This window comes from Pipra filicauda, unplaced genomic scaffold (assembly GCF_003945595.2).
Source record: "Pipra filicauda isolate LSUMZ 115617 unplaced genomic scaffold, ASM394559v2 scaffold89_size2521313_pilon, whole genome shotgun sequence".
NCBI lineage: Eukaryota > Metazoa > Chordata > Aves > Passeriformes > Pipridae > Pipra > Pipra filicauda.
The window spans coordinates 2,287,866-2,307,934 of NW_024105086.1; the positions used below are offsets into that span (position 1 = coordinate 2,287,866).

General features: G+C 43.4%; 1 protein-coding gene across 1 annotated transcript; it reads right to left on the reverse strand.

Moving 5' to 3' along the window:
- Positions 1 to 1,621: 1,621 nt before the first annotated feature.
- Positions 1,622 to 19,450, reverse strand: PPP2CA (protein phosphatase 2 catalytic subunit alpha). Its single transcript, XM_027747629.2, has 8 exons — positions 19,118 to 19,450; positions 8,391 to 8,600; positions 7,730 to 7,903; positions 7,461 to 7,550; positions 7,004 to 7,165; positions 6,142 to 6,260; positions 5,303 to 5,371; positions 1,622 to 1,774 (listed from the first exon to the last, which is right to left on the reverse strand). The coding sequence occupies exons 1-8, from the start codon at positions 19,217 to 19,219 to the stop codon at positions 1,735 to 1,737; spliced, it is 966 nt and encodes a 321-aa protein (XP_027603430.1). The 5' UTR covers positions 19,220 to 19,450; the 3' UTR covers positions 1,622 to 1,734.
- Positions 19,451 to 20,069: the final 619 nt, after the last annotated feature.

Here is a 20,069-nt window from a genome sequence, read left to right on the forward strand (position 1 = left end):
TGTTTCAGAAGTCAGGCTAATTCAAAGCATTTTTAAAAGAGATTCCAGGGAAAAAGGGGCAGAGCTAAAGCTGGATAAACTCATGACCAGACAGTCAGAGAACCCATCCCCAGCCTCTCTCTCTCTCTCTTTTCTCTCTCTCTCCCGGGAAGCTGTGGCACCCCCTCCCTCCCCCGGGCACGGTCCCGCTCCAGCAGCAGCCGGCTGTGCTCCTCTTCCCCGAGGACAACACGGCGCTGGAAAAGGAGCAGAGCTGCCTGTAAAGTGGGTCAAGCGTGGAATGAAACACCACAGGATCCTCCCAGACAGGGCTTCTCCAGGGCCCCCCCTTTTTCCTTATAAAACAAGGAAGAGAGCAGCAGTCACTGCCCAGTCCTGCACCGACTGCCGCGATAAAGGGTTTCCCACAAGGTTTATGGTTAGGCTGGGTGTGGGGGGTGTTTTTTTAAACTCCTGAAAAATAAAGGCAGTTGGGAGCCAGCCTAAAGCCTTTCAGCCCAATCGATCATGCAATTAGCAATGTAAACAAGTCACATTCCTCTTTGACAGTTCAGCGCTTTGGGTTTTAAATGCATAATCCAGAAAACAGGTTATAGGTTTAATGAAACAAATAATTAAAAAAGCCCCAAGCACCCAACCTCCAAAAATCCAGATGTGGTTGGGGGAAATCTGACGAGGAAGATGAACACAGAAGTCAAGACAACCAGATAGCAAAGGTTTAGTTCAATTTATAAAACCTTGTGCAATGATATGAGGAGCTGCAAAAAGGAAAGTTTTCTCCTCACAATCATTTTCCTGCAAGTCTTCATCCAGGATGCTCCATCACCAGTCCCAGATACTATAACCAACTAATGTTTTATACACCAGCAGCAATCAGTTTAATTCCCACCCCAAAGCAGTTCTGTTCACCAGAGAGTAATTAAGAGATCAGTAGTTCAACCCATCTTAGAGAATAAAGCTTTTAAGCTGCAGCACAGGTTTTAAAAGGCTAAAACATGCAGCACTGCTTAATTTCAAACCTAAAGTGTTGTTTCAGCCTTTTTTTCCTGTCCATATGCCAAAGCACTCTGGTCCCTTGCTCAAGAGAGCAGCCTGCCTTTATTCCCATCCAAAAAGGAGCACAGCCAAATGAATTAGAGCACTGAAATAACTTTTTGTAAAACCACAGAAGGCTGACTCATGAACTGCTGACTCTGCAGGGCTTTGCTGGTGTGTTCATGGGTACTGAAAGATTTTTATACAGCCCAGTGTGACTTTTACTTGGCTCTCTACCTGTTTCCAACCTTCTCCTGAACTTGCAGAGCACCAATACTCCGTGTTGAGATTGCTGTAGCACACAGAAGGCACCCAATGCCTTCTACAGGGCTTCAAAAATCGTTGCTTGCATTTGGCTCCAAAATCCAAGCTCGTGGAAACCATGTACATGGCTGCCAAAAACCATGGAACACTAAAAAGCCACTCCTCTTGGGTAAAATTTGCTTTAACTTAGGCAACAACCTCTAAAACACACCTCGAGTTTCAATGAGTGCTCTGCATTCAGAGAAAACAGGCAGCAACTCAAGTGATAAATGAGTGTGTGACAGGTACATAAGGAGGTGGGGAGTGGGGCCACACCTTCAACTCACTGAACTTGGAGAAGTATTTAATCTGAAATTCAAAGCTGTGATCGCACTTGCCTCTTCTTACAGACCATTTTTCCTGAATGAACATTTATCCTTCAGCCCCCTCCTGAGGTCACAGCTTCTCCAACAGCAGGAACTGCACTCCAGTATTACTAAGGAAACAAAGGGGTGAGAGGGGGAAAAACAGATGAATGTGTTTATCGAACTATGAAAAAAAGGCCCAAAATAAACCCAGCCCTTGAGTAACAAGGTTGGTTTTGTCTTGTACAGGAGGAAATTCTTTACCTTTAAGACTCAGGCTGAATTTTTAAATTGTCAAAGACTTTGTCCCAGGCTCTTAACCTACAACTGCTTTATGAAAATGCCTTTCAGTATTTCAGTTGACTACTACAAAAACAAACTCCCCTCTCATGGAACATGGATTGGCAGCTCTCAGCAGTTTTTTCTCTATTTCCAGATGGATTTTGACAGTAAGCAGACTAAGATACAGGCAGGTGAAATGTCCCAGCTTTCAGCAGAGGGGTCTCCCCTCACCACCTTTTCCCCAGGGCAGAATTTGTTCTGTTACCACCCAGACACGTGGGAAGAAGGAGGCAAGGCTCTGTCTTCCCTCTCCCATGTATCCAGTATCTTTCCAAGGTATTATAAGAGACCTAAACCAGGTAACACTGCCCAAGCACTTGGGATACTGAGTGTGTATGGAAGCATCAGCAGCTGGAAACAATCATACATGAGCAGGAGGTGACAGTCACAGACACTGGTTACCTTGGAAAAACATCCCTCTCCAGAGGCAGCTCAGTCACAGACGAGCAGGGGCTGTTGGCAGCAGCCAGCCCCGATCCCCAGGGATCAAAGGGAGCAAAGCACAGGGTGGGAAGAGGCAGAAGAAAGGGGCAGAAAGAGGGCGAAGGGGGAAAAAACCCCGGCAAATCCACGCACTTCAAATCTGTCTCATTTTTCCTTTCAAAAGCAAAATTACTTAAATGTTTTCCTGTGTAGGAGTGTGATTTGGTCTCTTGATTTAATGGCCCCTTAGTTCAGGACAGGCCTCCACCAGTGCAGGGTGCTCACTTCCAGCTGATATGGCCACATGTCTAAAGCAAAACACAACAGGGAAAACCCAAAACCCACCCCCCCTCTGTCCACCAGGATTCTCCTGGCTCTGGCCAAGTTCTGAGAAAGAAGAAGGAGAAAGTCTTTAAAGTGGTTCACAGAAAAGTAATTTCATTCTCAAATCTAAACCCCAGTGTCAGCCCTGGGTGTAACATTCCTGCTTGAACACTGAACTACCACAATCTGGGATTCTCAGCTACTATTGTGAATTTCTTGGAATTCATCAGTCTTTGTCATGACAGAGGAAACATCACCCCTGATCTCCAGAACAAGGACAAACCCTAATCATGCTCCTTTCTCTGCAGCCAGTGTCCTCACAGGCTGAAGTGAAGGAAGCCTTGCTCAGGTGAACTAATGGATCAGCTACCAATAAATCAAACACCAATTACTGACATTTGAAGTTTTCTTTCTCCTCTTGAATCTTGCCAACACACTTTTAGCTGGTTAGTACTCCAGCAGGGTAACCAGTTTTTGCTCACAACGTGGTTTTCTCAATGGAATCTTCACACAGACCCTCACAGCGTAATTTGGGGAAAGCACAAAAACTGGAGTGACTCCAACATTGTCCATGGACTTTACTAACAAGCACTTGGATTTGTGTACAGAAACTGAAGCAAGGAAGGGGCTCAGAGCAGATGAGTCACGCCAATTAAAGCAACAAGGAAAACAGAAAATAGGGCAAAGACATTCCTCTTGAAGGAATGGTGTCAATGAAAGCACAGTTCTATCTACACAAACACAGGGAATGGCAAGTGACAGGAATGGAACGTGAACTGCTCTCCACAGGCAAAGGATTGGTTTTCAACAGCAATCAAAGCAAAAGCTCCCAATATACTAAAAAAAGCCACTTCAGATGCACTTATTTTTAGCATGCACTTCTTCCTGCAAGAGATCAAACTGCAGCAGACTGAGCTCCCCAGCAGCCATTTGGAACCCAACCTATGACACGAGGCTGAGATTCTGCTGAAGGAAAAGCAACCCCTTGAGCCTTTCTGAAAGGGGATGAAGGAACACTGTGAAATGCAGCACCTTTTTTGCAAGGTAAAGAATTAAGTGGGCCTTCAGCTTTTCAGAAAAGCAAGAAAGCCCCAAAAAGCATGGCTAAGACCAGGCCTCCAGGTGGGTTGGAAATCTGCAAAGTTTCAGTGCATTCCCTTAGAAACAAGCAGTAGAAAACAAATCTCCATGTTATTACAGAATCTACATTGTGCCCAAAAAATTTAAAGTCTCAAACAATATGAATATTAAGAGTCCTCCATAAAACCAACAGCCCAGTGTGTCTTTTCAACATGCCCAAGAAGTTTGAAGCACAAGCTTTAAGAAGGCAAAAAATTTGAATTTCTGTTTTGAACAAAATTATCAAATTGGGATTCTAATTCTGAAACAAGTTAGTAGAAAGGAAATATTTGAACAGAAGTTAACATAAACCACATACCACTATTTTTCAGAATAGAAGCTTGGGCAATACACGTAGTACTAAACTTCACGTTGTTTCCTTTAATATTTAGAAAACTGGTTTTATTCTTAAGTTTTTCAGAAAAATGATTTTAAGTATTAGCACCTACATTGTAAATGACTCAAACTTAGATTTACACTTGAAAATAAGCCACACAATCAATTAAGTGATCCTATATTCTTCCATTTTTGAGTATTTCAGTAGAGCACCAAGAGGGAAAGAGCAACATGTGAGTAACCAGTGAGCTGTTCTCAGCTGCAAGACACAGGCCCAGGATTCAAAAGGTCAGAGTTTTCCAGCACACTCCAGATCACCTCAGTTTTAGTTACTTAAGGTGGAAATTTCTATGCAAGTTTATAAAACCCATCCAGCTACATGTTAGTTTATTAAACCACAGTTGACCTGAGATGCAATTAGGATTTTGACATTTTTCCATACTTAGTTCACAAGTTTATTATGAAAAACACTGCAGCTCTGTCCTGCAGTAACAATTGTTTTACAGAAAAAAACAGTTCTGTTCAAAGTAATTCACTATCCTTGGACAATTACAAGGGACAATATGGTAGGGCAGAGTGGAAAAGGGAACTGAGTGCAGACAAAAAAAAAATCAATACAATTAAATTAAACAGTATTCCCTGAAAATAAAACAAACAAACAGTTTCAGAACAAATATGAGGCCTTGGTACTTATTTTAAAAATGTTCTTTAAGCTTCAATGATTGTTTGCTGCTACCCTTATCTACAGTCATGCTGAATAAAGCTATAGCTAAATGGAAAGTTAAATGTATTCACGAGGTGTTAATGTCTACATCTTATTATTTGCAGTCTCTCAGAGAAAGCAAAAGTAACTACAAATAGCGCTATGCCAGAAACTGGTTTCTTGACCAACAATGTTGCTTCAGCATGCAATGAACTGGTTCATTCTAAAGTGGTCACAGTTGTTGACGACAAGAGGCTTTGTATTTGAATATGGCACGTCTTTTGGTCCATGTGAAAACAAAGTTTGAATGTTAAATATTTTCTGACACTTTGGAGTTACTGTTGCTCTTCCCATTTTCTTTAGGTCAACATATGGTTCATGGCAATACTGTACAGGTCTAAAATCTCTTTACAGGAAGTAGTCTGGGGTGCGGCGGGTCACATGCGGTTCCCCTCTGCGCGGCGCCGGGTCGAACTGCAAACTGAGAGCACACAGCAGTGAGGACACCAGGGCTCAGCTTCCACTCAGGTACCTTCCAGCCCCGAGTTACAGCAGCAGTGGTTTACCCCAGGTAAGTCTTTCCAAGTTTTACCACCCAACTGAAGTCCTGTAGACCAAGCGTTCAACCTCTTCCACCCCTTCTATCAGTATGTACTTATAATCCCCACATTTAAAACTCCTCTTACTAAAAGGTCTGGAGAGAGATTAATTTTAGCTTTAAGACTCAAACTGGTTAAACATTAACATATATTTAGAAAGTTAAAGTCTCCAGTAATTGTCAAAGAGGTCAGTTTACACTAAGCTTTTCCCCCATTTACTAGTGAAGTTGTTGCTGTGGTAGTTAATTAGAAACCTCACTTAAAAAGCTGACATCCCAACATCTGAAGAATTCAAAGATTCCAAAAGTCTCTTGGCCTAGACCTACAGGAGGGCATTACCTCAGATGTGACAAACTACTCCTACTCTCAAATCACGTAGCTCTGTAGTAATTCATTAAACTCCAATTAGTTATACAAAACAAAAACGAGGAGTCTCACTTTAATCTGACAGAGAAGATCTCAAAAATTGTCCCAGATATTTGACTCCAAGACTTTAAATGTGACTAACCCAACAATACCACACTCACTCCACCTCCAAAAAGCATAGAGGAGGAAAAAAAACCCCATACCTTAACACAATAATTAAATAACTTGCTACAACAACTATCTTAAAACCACAGGCAATATAATTCTCGTTTTTAAACATACTTACAAGGAGTATTTTAGAGTATCATCAAGTTCCATAATTGCAGCCTGGTTGCCACAACGGTAACAATAGTTTGGAGCACTGAAAATTGTTACTACATTCCGATCATGGCACCAGTTATACCCCTGGAGAGGGAGAAAAAAGAATTATGACAGTCAAGTTCACTTTTGTACCCCATGTAACCACCTGACTACTCATCGAATTTTTAATGTGCAAAGCCCTAAGTGGCACTTGTGGCACCCCATTTTAAATAAGGGTAAGGCCATGTCTTTATTTCACTTCTGGAGAGAAAAAGGAATTTTGGCCTTCACAGGTTGCTTCTTACTAGTAGATATGAGTTAAACATTAAAAAAAAAAAACAAAACAAAGCAGCGAGAATTTGCCATTGCATTAGTGTTAGAAAGTTAAAACAGCAATTCTGAAGCACACAATCTACTCTGAACCTTCAGCTGTGATCACCAAAACCAGAATCCAGACATACATTTAAGGATCTGAACTGCCAGAGATAACCACAGACTGACAACAAAAGCACTCATGTAGGATAAAAAGAAAAAAAACATCTTTTTTCAAGGAACACATATTTAAGAACCTTTTTATCTACACAGAAAGCAATGCCACATCTAGTACAAAAAGCCTGGTTTGGGACATTACTGTAAATTTTCAGAAGAAAAGGCCAAAATAAAGGTTATCCCACTATCAAACTGAGAAGCTCTTTCAGTAACTGCACATCAATACTGCCAAGGTCAAGTTTCTGGAAGACTCTCAGCTGGACCATCAGTTGTGACAGCAGCACGTGCACACCTCTGGCACACAGAGAATGGACCAGGCACAGAATTCAAGGTTGGAACACACAGGATGTCCTGCTCACCTCCATTACCAACTGATGAGCTCTTGAAACCAACGTAAGGCCATTGGCATGGTTAAAGGTTTCTGAAATATCCTGTCCAAATGTATAACCTGCACCTCGAGGAGAAATTCCCCAGCCACCACGATCATCTGGATCTGACCATAGCAAGTCACACATTGGACCCTGTAAGAGATGCAGAAGATGTTTCAGAGGTGAAGTACAAAATACCAAAAAAGCCCACAAAGAACTTGCACACACTCCCCTCCCACACAACTTGTTGCAGCAACACTTTGAGACTTAATATGTTTCTTTCTTTAGGCAGGTGTCCCTCACCTTTCCTTCAAAAACCCAGAACAGGAAGACAGGCACTTTCTTATTGCTAAGCTGGATCTGAATTTCATTTTCAGCCTGTGAACCCAACCACCCAATACATGCTGAATCATGAAACTCATTGGTTTAGAAAATGATTTTTCAGTACCTCGTGGGGAACTTCCTGCAAGCGATCAAGTGCTCTGATGTGATCCAGTGTATCTATCGATGGAGAGAGGCCACCATGTAGACAGAAAATCTGCAGGAGTTCAGACATATGAAGTTTATTTATTTAATGAGTGCAATTATAATGGTTTAGAATAAATGATTAGGAGAAAATCTGCACGAGATTCCTTTACAGCTGAGAGCCGACAGAATGCAGCGTTAGGAGCTCTCTTTACAACCAACAACATTTAACTCTGGCAAATGTCAACATACCTGGCCATCCACCAAGGCAGTTAGAGGCAGGTAATCAAAAAGGTCTGTGAAGTATTTCCAAACATTTGCATTTCCGTATTTTCTTAAACATTCATCATAGAACCCATATACTTGTGTGATTTGCCTGCTTTCGTGGTTCCCTCGGAGAATTGTGATACGTTCACGGTAACGGACCTGAACACAACAGTGCATGGGAGAGGCATCAAAACACGTGTGGCTTCCCAAAACCACAATTTGCACCCCTTAATCCCCATCAATAAAGCAATTAAAACCAAGCCCTTCTTAAGATTAAGGTTCACCTATAGCCTTTGAGAAAAAAAGGAATAATTTTTAACTGCCAAATATTTCTGGGATTAATTACAAATTATATTTAGTATTACTAGTGGACTTCAGTACAACTGTGCATTAAGCTGATCTCTCTCAGCAAATTCTTAAAGACTGCTACTTAGGCAAGTAAAAAGTACTCATTTTAGATAAAGCTCAGGCTTGCATCGAACATGAATTTATTTTAAGGAGTGACTTAGAAAACTAAAGACAGCCAACATGTCAGATTGTGTACCTCTAATACCAGCATAGTGAAAATCATAATAGATATTAAGTGTAGTCAGCAGAGTAATTATATATGTTTATACAGAACTGTGCAGCTGAGAAGAAAAGTTACCTTAAGAGCTACAAGCAATGTGACTGTTTCCACTGAATAATAGCCTCTGTCAACATAGTCCCCCATAAACAAATAGTTTGTGTCTGGTGATTTGCCTCCAATTCTGAAAAGTTCCATGAGGTCGTGAAATTGTCCGTGGACATCTCCACAGACTGTGACTGGACATCGCACTTCTTGTACATTAGATTCTTTTGTCAAAATTTCTTTAGCCTACAAAACAAAAACACATTCATTGTGAGTTTGTCTATGAACAGTCATTTTATTCAAAGCACACTCTACCACTTCCTGCTCTCTACTACCTGCTCTCTTTAGGAACTCTTGTCCCTTCCTTTTCTGAGGCATTTGAGATAAGAGTTTCCCTTTACTTAAAATAATATTTTGCTTTATGCAGCCCTGTATTAGCAACAGAAATTTGGTTTGGTGGGGGTTTTCTCTCCTTGAGAATGGTATTTCAGAGGTAATTTCCAACTTCAGTGAAACTTCAAACTGTCTACAAAAACATAAAAAAAAATTATCATCATTGCTGGAACTTAAAAAGGTTTGTAAGTATTTGGAAAAATTAAATCTAAAAATCCTGCCAACGTCCTCCAAAAGCCCAAACTTAAGACACAGCTAAAACACTACCAACATCTTGACATCCGTCTGCACAGACACCAACTCACCCACAAAGGCAGTGAGTCCTACATGAAGCAGAATGAGAACATAAGCCCTCACTGGTAGCAGCAATTACAGAGCAGGTAATTACCTGCACAAGCTCTCTCAACAAGTTTTGTGTTTAAACACAGACTAATAACATCAAGTTGTGTCCTTATAAATCAAAACTGGGAAACATCTTTGTCATCACCATTTTTTCCCCACAGAATTTCGTACATAAAACTTGCACACAAAGGCAATTTGTATGAAGCAGCACAGGCTAAATATAGCATCAGAAAGGTAATTTTAAAATAGCCAAAGAGTTGTTACAGTTTGTTCTCAGAACAGTCACCAGACACATGCCACAATAATTTTCTAAATCAAGAAGGTATTAGAAATATAAATAGTAACAAGTTTACAAGTTACCATCTAACAAAGATTTCCCTGCTTTTCAACCCTCAGTGATCCTATTCAGAATGACAAAAAACTGTATTCTGTTCTATAACCCAAGGTATCACAAGACAGTGGCTGACTCTCCCACCCAAAAGCGGTCTCTCTGTCCCCTCACATCATCCTGGCTGACCACCATGGTCACCACTTCAAACAGAAGCACCAAACAGTTTAATAATGGAGGTTCATGAGATGGAACATGAAATGTTTCACTGAACACTGCAAAGAAATGGAAGAATGCAGCGTGGTTCAGCACCCTGCACAGCACAGAGCTTGAGATGCCCCAGCCCCAGCCCAGGCTGGAACCACTCTGCAGACGCATTTACTGACATATTTACAACAGAAGTCAACCCCCCTATGACAGTTTCCACTCGTGCTGTGCCTCCTACTAAAGATAGGTCATTGCTGGCTTGTGGTAGATGCTAAAAGTGTAGATTTATTTTAAGATAGCCTGACTTAAGTTCATTTTAATGCAGTGACACTCACCGGATGTTTTGAAGGTGTTTTAACAGCTTTAGCCTCTTCTAATACGCTCTTACATTCAGAAGCTTTAGCCAGCTTAATTATCCTTTTGACAGAGAATCTTACAGATGCTTATAGCACCCCAATAAAAAACCCTACTCTTTAATTAGACTGCTTCTACCACCGTATTTTCTAAGCACTGCACAAAGAATGCAGCATTCATTTTTCATCAAAGGTATGCAGCGTTTGTGCTGACTGAGATGAGAATGGCAGAACTTCTCAGCCATGGAGTTGTTGCTTCCTTGGTTTCTGAAATATTAAATCACTCAGATACTCACGTGACCAAACACGTAGATAACTCAGACAGCTACTCTGATGGAAAAAGACTGTTCCAGGTCAACTTGCAGAACAGCAATCTCTATTTAAATCCTGCAGTGGAGGAATGCTGGTGCAGGGATTCCAATATCTCCATGTTCTAAAACCAGTTTCATGCAATACTGTGTTACTAACTGCTTAGTCCATTTACAGCTTTATGTCCCACAACATTAAGAGTGGCACATATAAAAGTGATTAAGCACTCCAGAAAAGAGGTTTGGCAGAGCTGAACATGGGAAAAGTAACATCCTGAAAACAAGCCACCAACAAGCAGTCCATCAACCAAACCAAATTTCCACATTCATTCCTATGGAAGGAACACAGGTTGGTAAAACAGCAGCACATGGAAGACTCCAGTTTCACAAAGGGAAGTGATCACTAACAACACCACTGCACTCTCTGTGCCCCTGACCTCGTACTGGATCACACCACCCTGTGCAACCTCACCTAGTTCCACTCCCTCTTTATTGATCCTTTTGCCAGATCCATGATGATGCTACTTACTCAGCCACATCACACAACTCCCTCCCTGCCCATCCTCCCCTCCAACAAATGGACTTCCCACCAGCAGCTCTCCTGCACTTCCTCATGGAGAGGAAGCAGCAGAGCAATCTTCAGTATCCTTCAGCACAAGGCAGAAAGCAACTGATCCAACCATCTCACAAAGGTGAACTAAGAGAGAGAAAGAAGCACACCCACAACCCCTTGAACTTCAAAAACTCAGTGACTTATTGCCACAAAGGATAACAGTGCAACACACTGCAGTATTTTGACATCAACATCTTGATATGTCCAGGTTTTGTTGTCTATCATCAGGACAAACAACTATACAATTCTGAAACAGATTTTTCTTGGACACTTATTCTTTTGTATTTCAGCCTTTTTTCAGTTCTTAACAATTCTTAGCATTATTTCTGTACACCTTCAACCCTTGTAAGTACCCCACACCACAGAAGTTTGACTTGTGGTGATATTCTACAACTTAGAGATTAATTAACTTAAGCAAAAACTTGTTACCAACAATCTGCTACATTACAGTTGTAAGACCCTAACTCCAAATCAGTCCAACTATTTTTTCTCAGATTTCAAAATCAAGTGCAAACAGATACAGACTAAGATGAAAAGAACACAATTACTTCAAGCTGGTAAATGCTGATTTTACATCCAAGCATCAATAAAGTCTAATGCAAAAAACCATGTGGCTGTGCAACACAGTTGCACAAGAAGAACATAAGAACCAAGTGCAATGGTGTCACAACACTACTGTTGAGGTGGAAAGTCACGTATTTTACTTAGAACAATCTCAAAGTTCACACAATAAGCACATCAAATACACTTCAGCTTAGTCACAGCAACTGGAGTTCATTCTGACTTGATACTGGCTTGCTCAGCCATTTTGCTGACATTGTAAAAAGACAACTTGTATGATCCCAAAGCATAACAGGAATAAAACCAATATTGGTTTAAACACACAAGAAAACAGCGCATTTTCACTTTATTGCAAAGCAAGTAGCACTGCATAAAAATACCTAAACCCTAGTGGTTTAGAATTAAACTGTTCCTGGCCTGCTGCACAGCATCTAAAGGGCCAGTGGAACAGTACCACACTGTTTGGGTGCCTCTGTTTACAAAGCACATCTATGCAAAGCACTGTTCTTAAAACACAAAGATCAGCTTCATTGTTTTAAGACAATGCAAGATCCAAGTGAATGAACAGCCATGGATGAGAATTTAAAAAAATGCATGACTACTAAAGTTATTACAGTATGATTTTCAGACCCTCACAACATATTTCATAACATGCAGGGGTTGTGTGTATGCAGACATCTCTCTTATTTCCCCTGTTCCCTATATATAATTTTACCCTCTATGCCACAAATTAAGGCTCAGAGTTGTAAGTGCCACAAAAGCCATAATCCATCCTTTTCTTTCTTTCTCAACTCTCGCTACACCGAGGATAAGCAAGTTTCCCTCTTGAGCAGAGTACCTCAACCTTGTCTCAGAGAATTAATTTCAAGTGATCCATTTCTGCAAAATCCTCTGAATTAATCTGCAACCAAATTCCTCTGTGTTTCCAGAACATACCAGATATTTCTTATTACTCCAGCCCCTTCTTAGGTCCCTACATTGTAGCAGGAGCTCTGACAACTCAGCCCAATTACCTACCCTGAAAAACTCTGGGGCACATAAAAGAAAAATAACAAGACCTAAATCAAACAGTGAACACCAGTGTGTCTGTGTAGACTTGTAAATCAATGCTCGAAGCAGCACTATGAAGCACTTACCAAAGATCACCACTAACTCAGTAAAGGAAATACAACCATTCTTTTAATTAGACAACACAGTTCCAAAGCCATGGCTGCAGATGGTGAAGTGTCACTCCTGGCAGACCAGAATTCACACCTGCAGCCCACCACGTTGTCTAGTAAAGTGTGTGATGAGAGGCATCCACAGTAACCCAGACAAATAGTTATTGGGAGTTACCACAAAGACATTTTGATGAGATCGAAGCCTTCGACCACACCCATGATTTCCTGTGGCCAAGGTGCACAGGATGTGACTAAAGGCACAGTGATCAGCTAATTGGGATGAATACTGGTCTTAGCTGGCCAAACATCATGACCTGGAAGAGATTCCAGTCCCAAGCAAAGTCATCCATTACAGTCAGCAAGTTCTTCTGCAGAGTCCACGCTTTTCAATTTAAGGGTTTCCCCCCATCACCCCTTTACTTGAGGAGGAAAGAGAACGTGTTCCAACAAAAAGTGGGCTCATTTTTAAAACAAAAGGTATTTTCATTCACTGTCTGACATTTTAAACAAAACTAGGTAAATGAAGCCTCCAATATCACCCTTCTGTGAAGAAGCCATGGCAGCAGCCAGATTACACACGACACAAATGGGGAACTGATTTCTGCTGAACTTGGCAATCCACTAAGGAGTTCAATGTGAATGTATAAGTAGGAACAAAATTAAAATACAAAGCTCCCCGCTGACATTTAATTATTTAGTATTCCAAAGTAAGTAAAACCAGGATTTCCATCCACAGAGAAGTCACAGCAGCAAAATACTCTTTTGCCAGGACTGAAACAGAAGATGACAGATCTGCTTTCTCTCCGGTTCTGACGAGCATCTAAACATTCAGTTCTCGTCTCTTCTGTTTGGTTCAAAGACAGACCAGTTTAAATACAAGACATTAGCCAGCCAGAAGAGCAATCCCAATGCCAGTACTGCAGCTAAGATTGAGATAACCACCTTCCTTTATCTCCTGTCAATTCTAGAAGGTCTACAAGAAAGCATGCAAGCACTGAACTTCTGCCAAATAACCCTGTATGCCTTTGTATTACAAAGTAATACTGACACCACTTGTAGCCCTGATAGTCCCCTCAACACTTCCATTTGGAAAAATCGGTAGCAGTCTTACAAACTCAGTGTTAACTGATGGAATATTCTTTCCCTCAGATGCAGATATAAGAGAAGGAAAGGGGAACTGCTATTTAACAATCAGTAGTTGAAGGAAGGAGCTTCTCTGAAAAAATTCAATGTCCTTATTTTGCTTCATATAAAAGATCTTAGCGTGTTTAATTTTAAATTTTTAAAAAAAGTCTAGAAAAGCTTTTTCAAAACATAGGGGGCCACATAGCTTGGGAAATCCAGATGCCTTCCTCTCCTCATGGGACTTCCAAGAAACACAGCCAGGGCAGTAATGTAGAAGCTGACCACTTACACTGCTTTCAGTCCCATCTGTAGAACAAGCTGTATTCATTTTGAATCATTCCAGTTGTAAAAAAAAGAAACAGGCTAAAGCCATTTCCAAACTAGTTGTGCCTGATATCCACAAGTCCAGCTTCATACAATGAACTCAAAAGGTTTTCAACTCTTTTGCTCCAACAACTCCAACCACAGCTTGGCACAGTGATGGTGGAGGTGCAGTCAGAACACCAGATGGAGGATGGGGCAGGCTCGTGTGTTAAAACCCAAGAGAGGTACTTCAGAGCTAACCAGCACTGGAAGGTATTTTCAAATAGGAACTTGCTCTGACTTAGGAGTGCTTACTTCTGTTAGCTTAAGCTATCCCCAAAACAACCCAAATATCTCTCACTCCTATTTGATCACAACTAATGCTGTAATTAAAAACCAAAAAGCCAAAACCAAAGCACCTCACCACCAGCGCAATTCAATTTTTATAGAATTTACTAGAACTGAAAAAAAGCAGAAAGCTGCTGATGCTACAATCACTGGCACACACAAGACTAAATTTTCACATGCACATCAAGGTGTTGTGAGTATAATCAGAACTAGGTGAGAAGACCGGAAGGCTGACACTTCAAATGCCTTCTGTTTAAAGAATTTCCATTTTATATTATCAACCACCACAAAACAAAAAAAAAAAAATCAACAACAAACCAGAACACTGGGAGTAAAAGGATTGACTTCTTTGGTGAAAATGTTCTGGAATAATGGAAACCAGAGTTATTAAAATGTTACAAGAGGCTCTGTACACTACACTTGTAACTCTTCAGAGATGGAAGGTGTAACTACATAACCCCCATCAATGACTTGGCCCCTGGGGATGTTTCACAAAGCAGCAGTGAAGGAGCTCTAAACCAACCTCTGGTCTCCCAGAGCCCCCTGAACAGCTCCAGAGGGGCCCTCCTGCCACTGGCAGCAGGTGAAGGGTTCCCTTGGTAGAGAATCCAGAAGCCAGTGCAGGAGCAAGGCAGAAGTGCAGTGCTGTACCTTCCTCTTGTGCCAGGGCCAGGGTGGAGGGACACACGCCTTGCCCGCTGCACAGCCCACCACACAGATAATCTCACTACCAGGGAATTCTGCTGGGGCAGGGTTTTTGGTTGATCTACAGCAAGTTCAGACAGGAACAATAATTTTCACAAACATCTTAGTCTGAAGAACAGTTATACGTGATGGATATGGGAAGCTAGCTAATGGAAAAGCCCTTGCAAATGCAGCTGGAGACAGTTTAAAACATTCACTTCTGGCCAAAAATAATCAGCTAAGAAAGGTGACTCCTGAACAGCAGAGGAGGCAGAAGGGAGCATGTGCCTCTGTCTGAAAAAGAAGTTGGGCAGACAACTCAGCTTAAAACACAGGAGTGAGATCCACAAAACATGCCAGTCCTACGCACTGGAGGAACTGAACTTTGATTGCAGAGGCTTTTCTTGACCCAAAAGAAAGCTTCACCACTAATATACTTGCCCTCTCAGAACTAAGGCACTCAACATAAGCTACACGAGTTGGAGCAGCTCATACAGCTGCAGTAGGTACAAGCCTGTTTGGTTAGAGAAAATCTAACTTGGAATATCAGGTGTTAAACAAATTCAAAATTCTGCAACAGGAAAAAAAAAAATCAGAAAAATACACCATGAACAAGGTACATACCAGAGAACAGTATGGCCCAGAAACGTATTTATTCTATGAAAATTAGCACTGATGACAAATCAAAAAGCATATGTAACCAAGATCATTGTTACAGATCAAAAACTGCAGGAGACAAAGCCTGAATCAAAGTTTCTTGAATGCCTTTCCCAGTATCAGCCCTTTGTTTAGTTTAAAAATATTTTGGCTAGCAGCACTGCCCATTCAGAGGCATTTCACCAGTAATTCAAGAGCCCTGAACACTTTACACAGCTATATGACCAAACTGTCCTCTCTCTCTAAAAACCTGATGCTGTGCTCAAACCCAGTTAATCACAAACTAGCGTTTCCAGGGGAGACACTCTGACACCTCTGCCTCCACCTGCACTAGATCCCTTCTGCAGTAACCAAAGGAAACTATCCACAAATTCAACTCATTCCTTTGTGCATTTTTAGACTGTCATCCCACCTTCCTGAGCAATGCACCACACCCCCAACCTCCTGTCATAAAGGCCATCTATACACCAGTGACGAGGCAACACCATTTCCCTCTACCCTCACAATGTATGGAAAAGAAATTCCAAACCAGCATCCTTTCATTCAAAATGGCCAGTGGAAAAACCCTCACCTGGCAATAAAGGACTTCCTTTCTCCTCTGTCAATAAACAACTCAGTGTTAAGAGGACAAACACTGCTGACATGTAACAGTGAACTATACTGGACATATTTTGACCACTTTTTCAGAACTTGCACTTAAATGCTGAAGCAAAGCACACACAGTCGGTCACTCAACTGATGCAACATTAAACACACAGCATGTATTAAGCCCAGAATAATTTAGCTGCCACTCAGAGGTTGATATTATTTCAAATCATCTGTGAACGTATTATGTATTATTCACGGTTACAAATTACTCCCAGATTTCAAAGACATTTCTGCCCAGTTCCCACCACCACCATCACCCAGGTAACCATGGCTGATGTAAGATGCACCAAGACAGTAACTGGGATGCACAAAAGGCCACACTTAATTATCATGCTCATAAAATGCTGTTATGTTCTTCAGGTATCAATACTGAAATACAAGAGAGCCCTTAGGCTTGTTCTCATTACACAGGCACCACACTGCACACATGAAGCCCCAGCAGATCAAGAAATACTAGTCAGGGAGATCACCCCATCCACATGTTATAGGGGAAAAGCTCTCACAAAGATATTTTTTATTTGTTTATTTTAACTAGCCCTAGCTACAATGAAATGTGGTGAAGAACAACAGTTCATACCCAGTAGGGTCTTTACTGTCCCTTGGAACACGAGCTATATTTGGCATTGCCCTTAAGACATTAAGCTATTTGTGGAAAAACCACCTTTTGGTGTGATTACATCCATGAAACTACTTAAATAGTCCAAACGAAGCACAACTCAGTGAAGTTTCTGAGAGTCAGTGCTGGAGACATGGAAACACTTTAAAGCAGGTGCTGTCCCTCAGCAGGAAGGTGCAGAACTCGGCTCATGCCCTGCTTCCACAGTCACAGCTTCCCACTTGAGGGGCAGAGACAACCTGATGGAAAACTCAGACGTCAAGGGCCTGCTTCCAATTCCCTGCATCAGCAACCATGTAGAAACTAAACTACTCTGAGCAGAGAGTCCCAGTAAATCCATCTGTAGTTACCAGCAACAAATCACCTTTCTGTAACATCCCCAGGCTGTGGCTGTTCTCTGCACAGTGTTGAGCCCACACCCGGCACACGCAGGGAACTCCATCCCACTATCCAGAGAACAGCCACCTTTGGTCTGGACCTGCTCACAGACACCCGACTTGAGACAACCTGAAGGTTGCTACTAAATGATATTTTTCAGGTAGATTTCTCTCAAACATTCTCCTGGTCTCTCATGTCAACACCCAGCAGGTGGACACGCAACTTTCTTTTCTCCTTTACCATTAGCTTGGTGATGAGCATTACACATTTATCCACAAATAAAGCTCATTTCCATTCTTCACTGGGAAAAAATGAAAACGTCATCTCGTGCAACAATGATGACTGGGACTACTGTATCCTCTGTAAGGAATTTCTAGTGGCATGCCTGCTCCTCACTGAACCAAAACCCCCATGAACTGAAAGCTTCTTGTATATCCCTCATGGTCCTGCAAGTTACCATCCAGCCCCCCAAAACACCCCCACTCCTGTGGGATTCAGGACTCTGCACCCTTCAGTTTATAGATGATGGCAAGTGACACACTCGCCTCTCAAACAAAGCAATACAAGGAAGAAGCTGGACCACTGTCATTGGAGAAGCACATGGAAACATCCAGGCAGTGACATTGCCACTTGCTCGCAGCACCGTTTAAAATACACAGCCTGGATCAAACGGAAAAAATGTTGAGTTGCTGGAATACAAGTGAACTAAAATCTGTACTGGAGCAAGAACCCGTCTGGCCAAAAGTTCTTTATTAGGTTCATAGACAGTCCTCTGGAAACAATTTGCTTCAAAAACAACATGGTGTAGTATTTGAAGGCATGATTCCAAATTTAAAATATTCTAACTACTTTCTGTGGCAAGTACGGAGGCTTCTTTAGAACTTTAGTACAGTGATCCACGTATTCCTTAATGTCCAGTTCCCACACAATTCACAAATATTCCATCCTTCAGTCTAGGAATGTAAGAATACACAAAACCCTCAGTTAAAAAAAAAAAACAACTCAGCTATTAAGTTACACCTAGAATTAGAATCCAATTGGAAAATGCATATGGATGCTACCAGAACAAAATTTTTCTTGAATTTCCAAAAGGCAACCAATCTATCCTGGGCTGGCTTTACAACCTTTCTGTGCCACAAATGCCTGAATCAACACAGCGCTCTGTAACATCCGAGTTCCAATGTTTCCCATCCATCACCTTAAAAACACATCCAGTTATACAGGATCTCGAACGTTTATTCTGTGAATTCCATGAAATCCAGAACCTCATTCAGAGAAACCAAAGCCCTGATGCCAGTTTATTTTTCAATGAGCTATAAACGTATCGGTGCTTATTCATATCATGAAAAACACAAAAAGAAAAAAAAAAATCAAAGCAGCAGCTCTTTAAGGCGTGTGATTTCCACCCGATCACCGCAAGCTTTTATTTCCATTGTGCTCCCTCTCGCTCCGGGGGGTGATTTCCCGTTTCACCCGGGGGGTCTCTCGGGGGTCTCTCCCGAGGATCCATCGCGGCCGCGGCGCCATTTTAGGAGGCGCTGAGCGGGCGGGAGGCGGGGCCGCGGCTCCGGCAGCGCCGAGCGGCCGCCGCGAGCCCGGAGCGGCTCCCGGATCGCTCCCGGCCCCGCTCCCCTCCCGGCCCGGCCCCCGCATCGCCCCCGGCCCGCCCGGGCACCCCCCGCCCGGCCGCCCGCCGCCTCCCCCGCCCCAGCTCCCCGCCCGGCCCCGCAGCCCCTCACCTTCTCGCAGAGGCTCTTCACCTGCCCCTCGGAGAGCTGCTTGCACTCGTTGAGCTGCTCCACCCACTGGTCGAGCTCCTTGGTGAAGACCTTCTCCTCCATCCCGCTCTCCCCCTCCTCCTCCTCTTCTTCTCCCTCCTCCTCCTCCTCACCGGCTGCTGCTGCCGCACCGCCCCGCGGGCCCCTGCGATCCGCGCTCCCCACAGCGGCGGCGGCCGCGACGCGTCAGGGCGGGCGGGCGGCGGGCGCGGGGCTCAGGGACGGGGCCGGCCCGGGGCGCTCCGGCTGCGGCAGCGCTGCCGCTCCTCGCTCCGCACCGTGTAATGGCCGCCGCTGCTGACGTCACCGCCCGCCCCGCCGCGGGGAGGGGGACGCCGCGGGAGCGCACGGCGCCTGCGCAGCGCCCGGGCGGGGCCGCGAGTGCGCGCTGAGGGGCCGCGCGGGCCGAGGGGTTGGAGCCCGTGAGGGGCTGAGGGGAGGCGGCTGTCGGGGCCGCTCCCAGCCCTGAGGCGGGAGCGGCGGTACCGCCGCGGCGGGGTCGCTGCCGTGGCCGTGCCTGCCCCTCCTGTCCCCGTGTGCCCAGCGCCGGCTCCTCGCGGGGCACAAGGCGGGACGCGGGTCCCCAATGGCTTTGTGTGGCTCCGCAGTGTTTGCGGTTCTCCCTGTAATTAATGCACATAAATATCTCCAATGAGACGGTGCCAGGCTCTCTTCAGCCACACGACAGGGAGAAATGGCCATAAACAAGAAGTCCCACCTCAGCATGAGGAAGAACAGCTTAAGGCTGAGGGTGGAACAGCTGCCTAGGGAAGGCGTGGAGTCTCCCCCCCTCAGGGGACCTTCCAAACCCACCTGGACGCGTCCCCGTGTCACCTGCTCCAGGTGACCCTGCCTGGGCAGGGCGGTTGGACTGGATGATCTCCAGAGGTGCCCTCCGACCCCAGCAATTCCA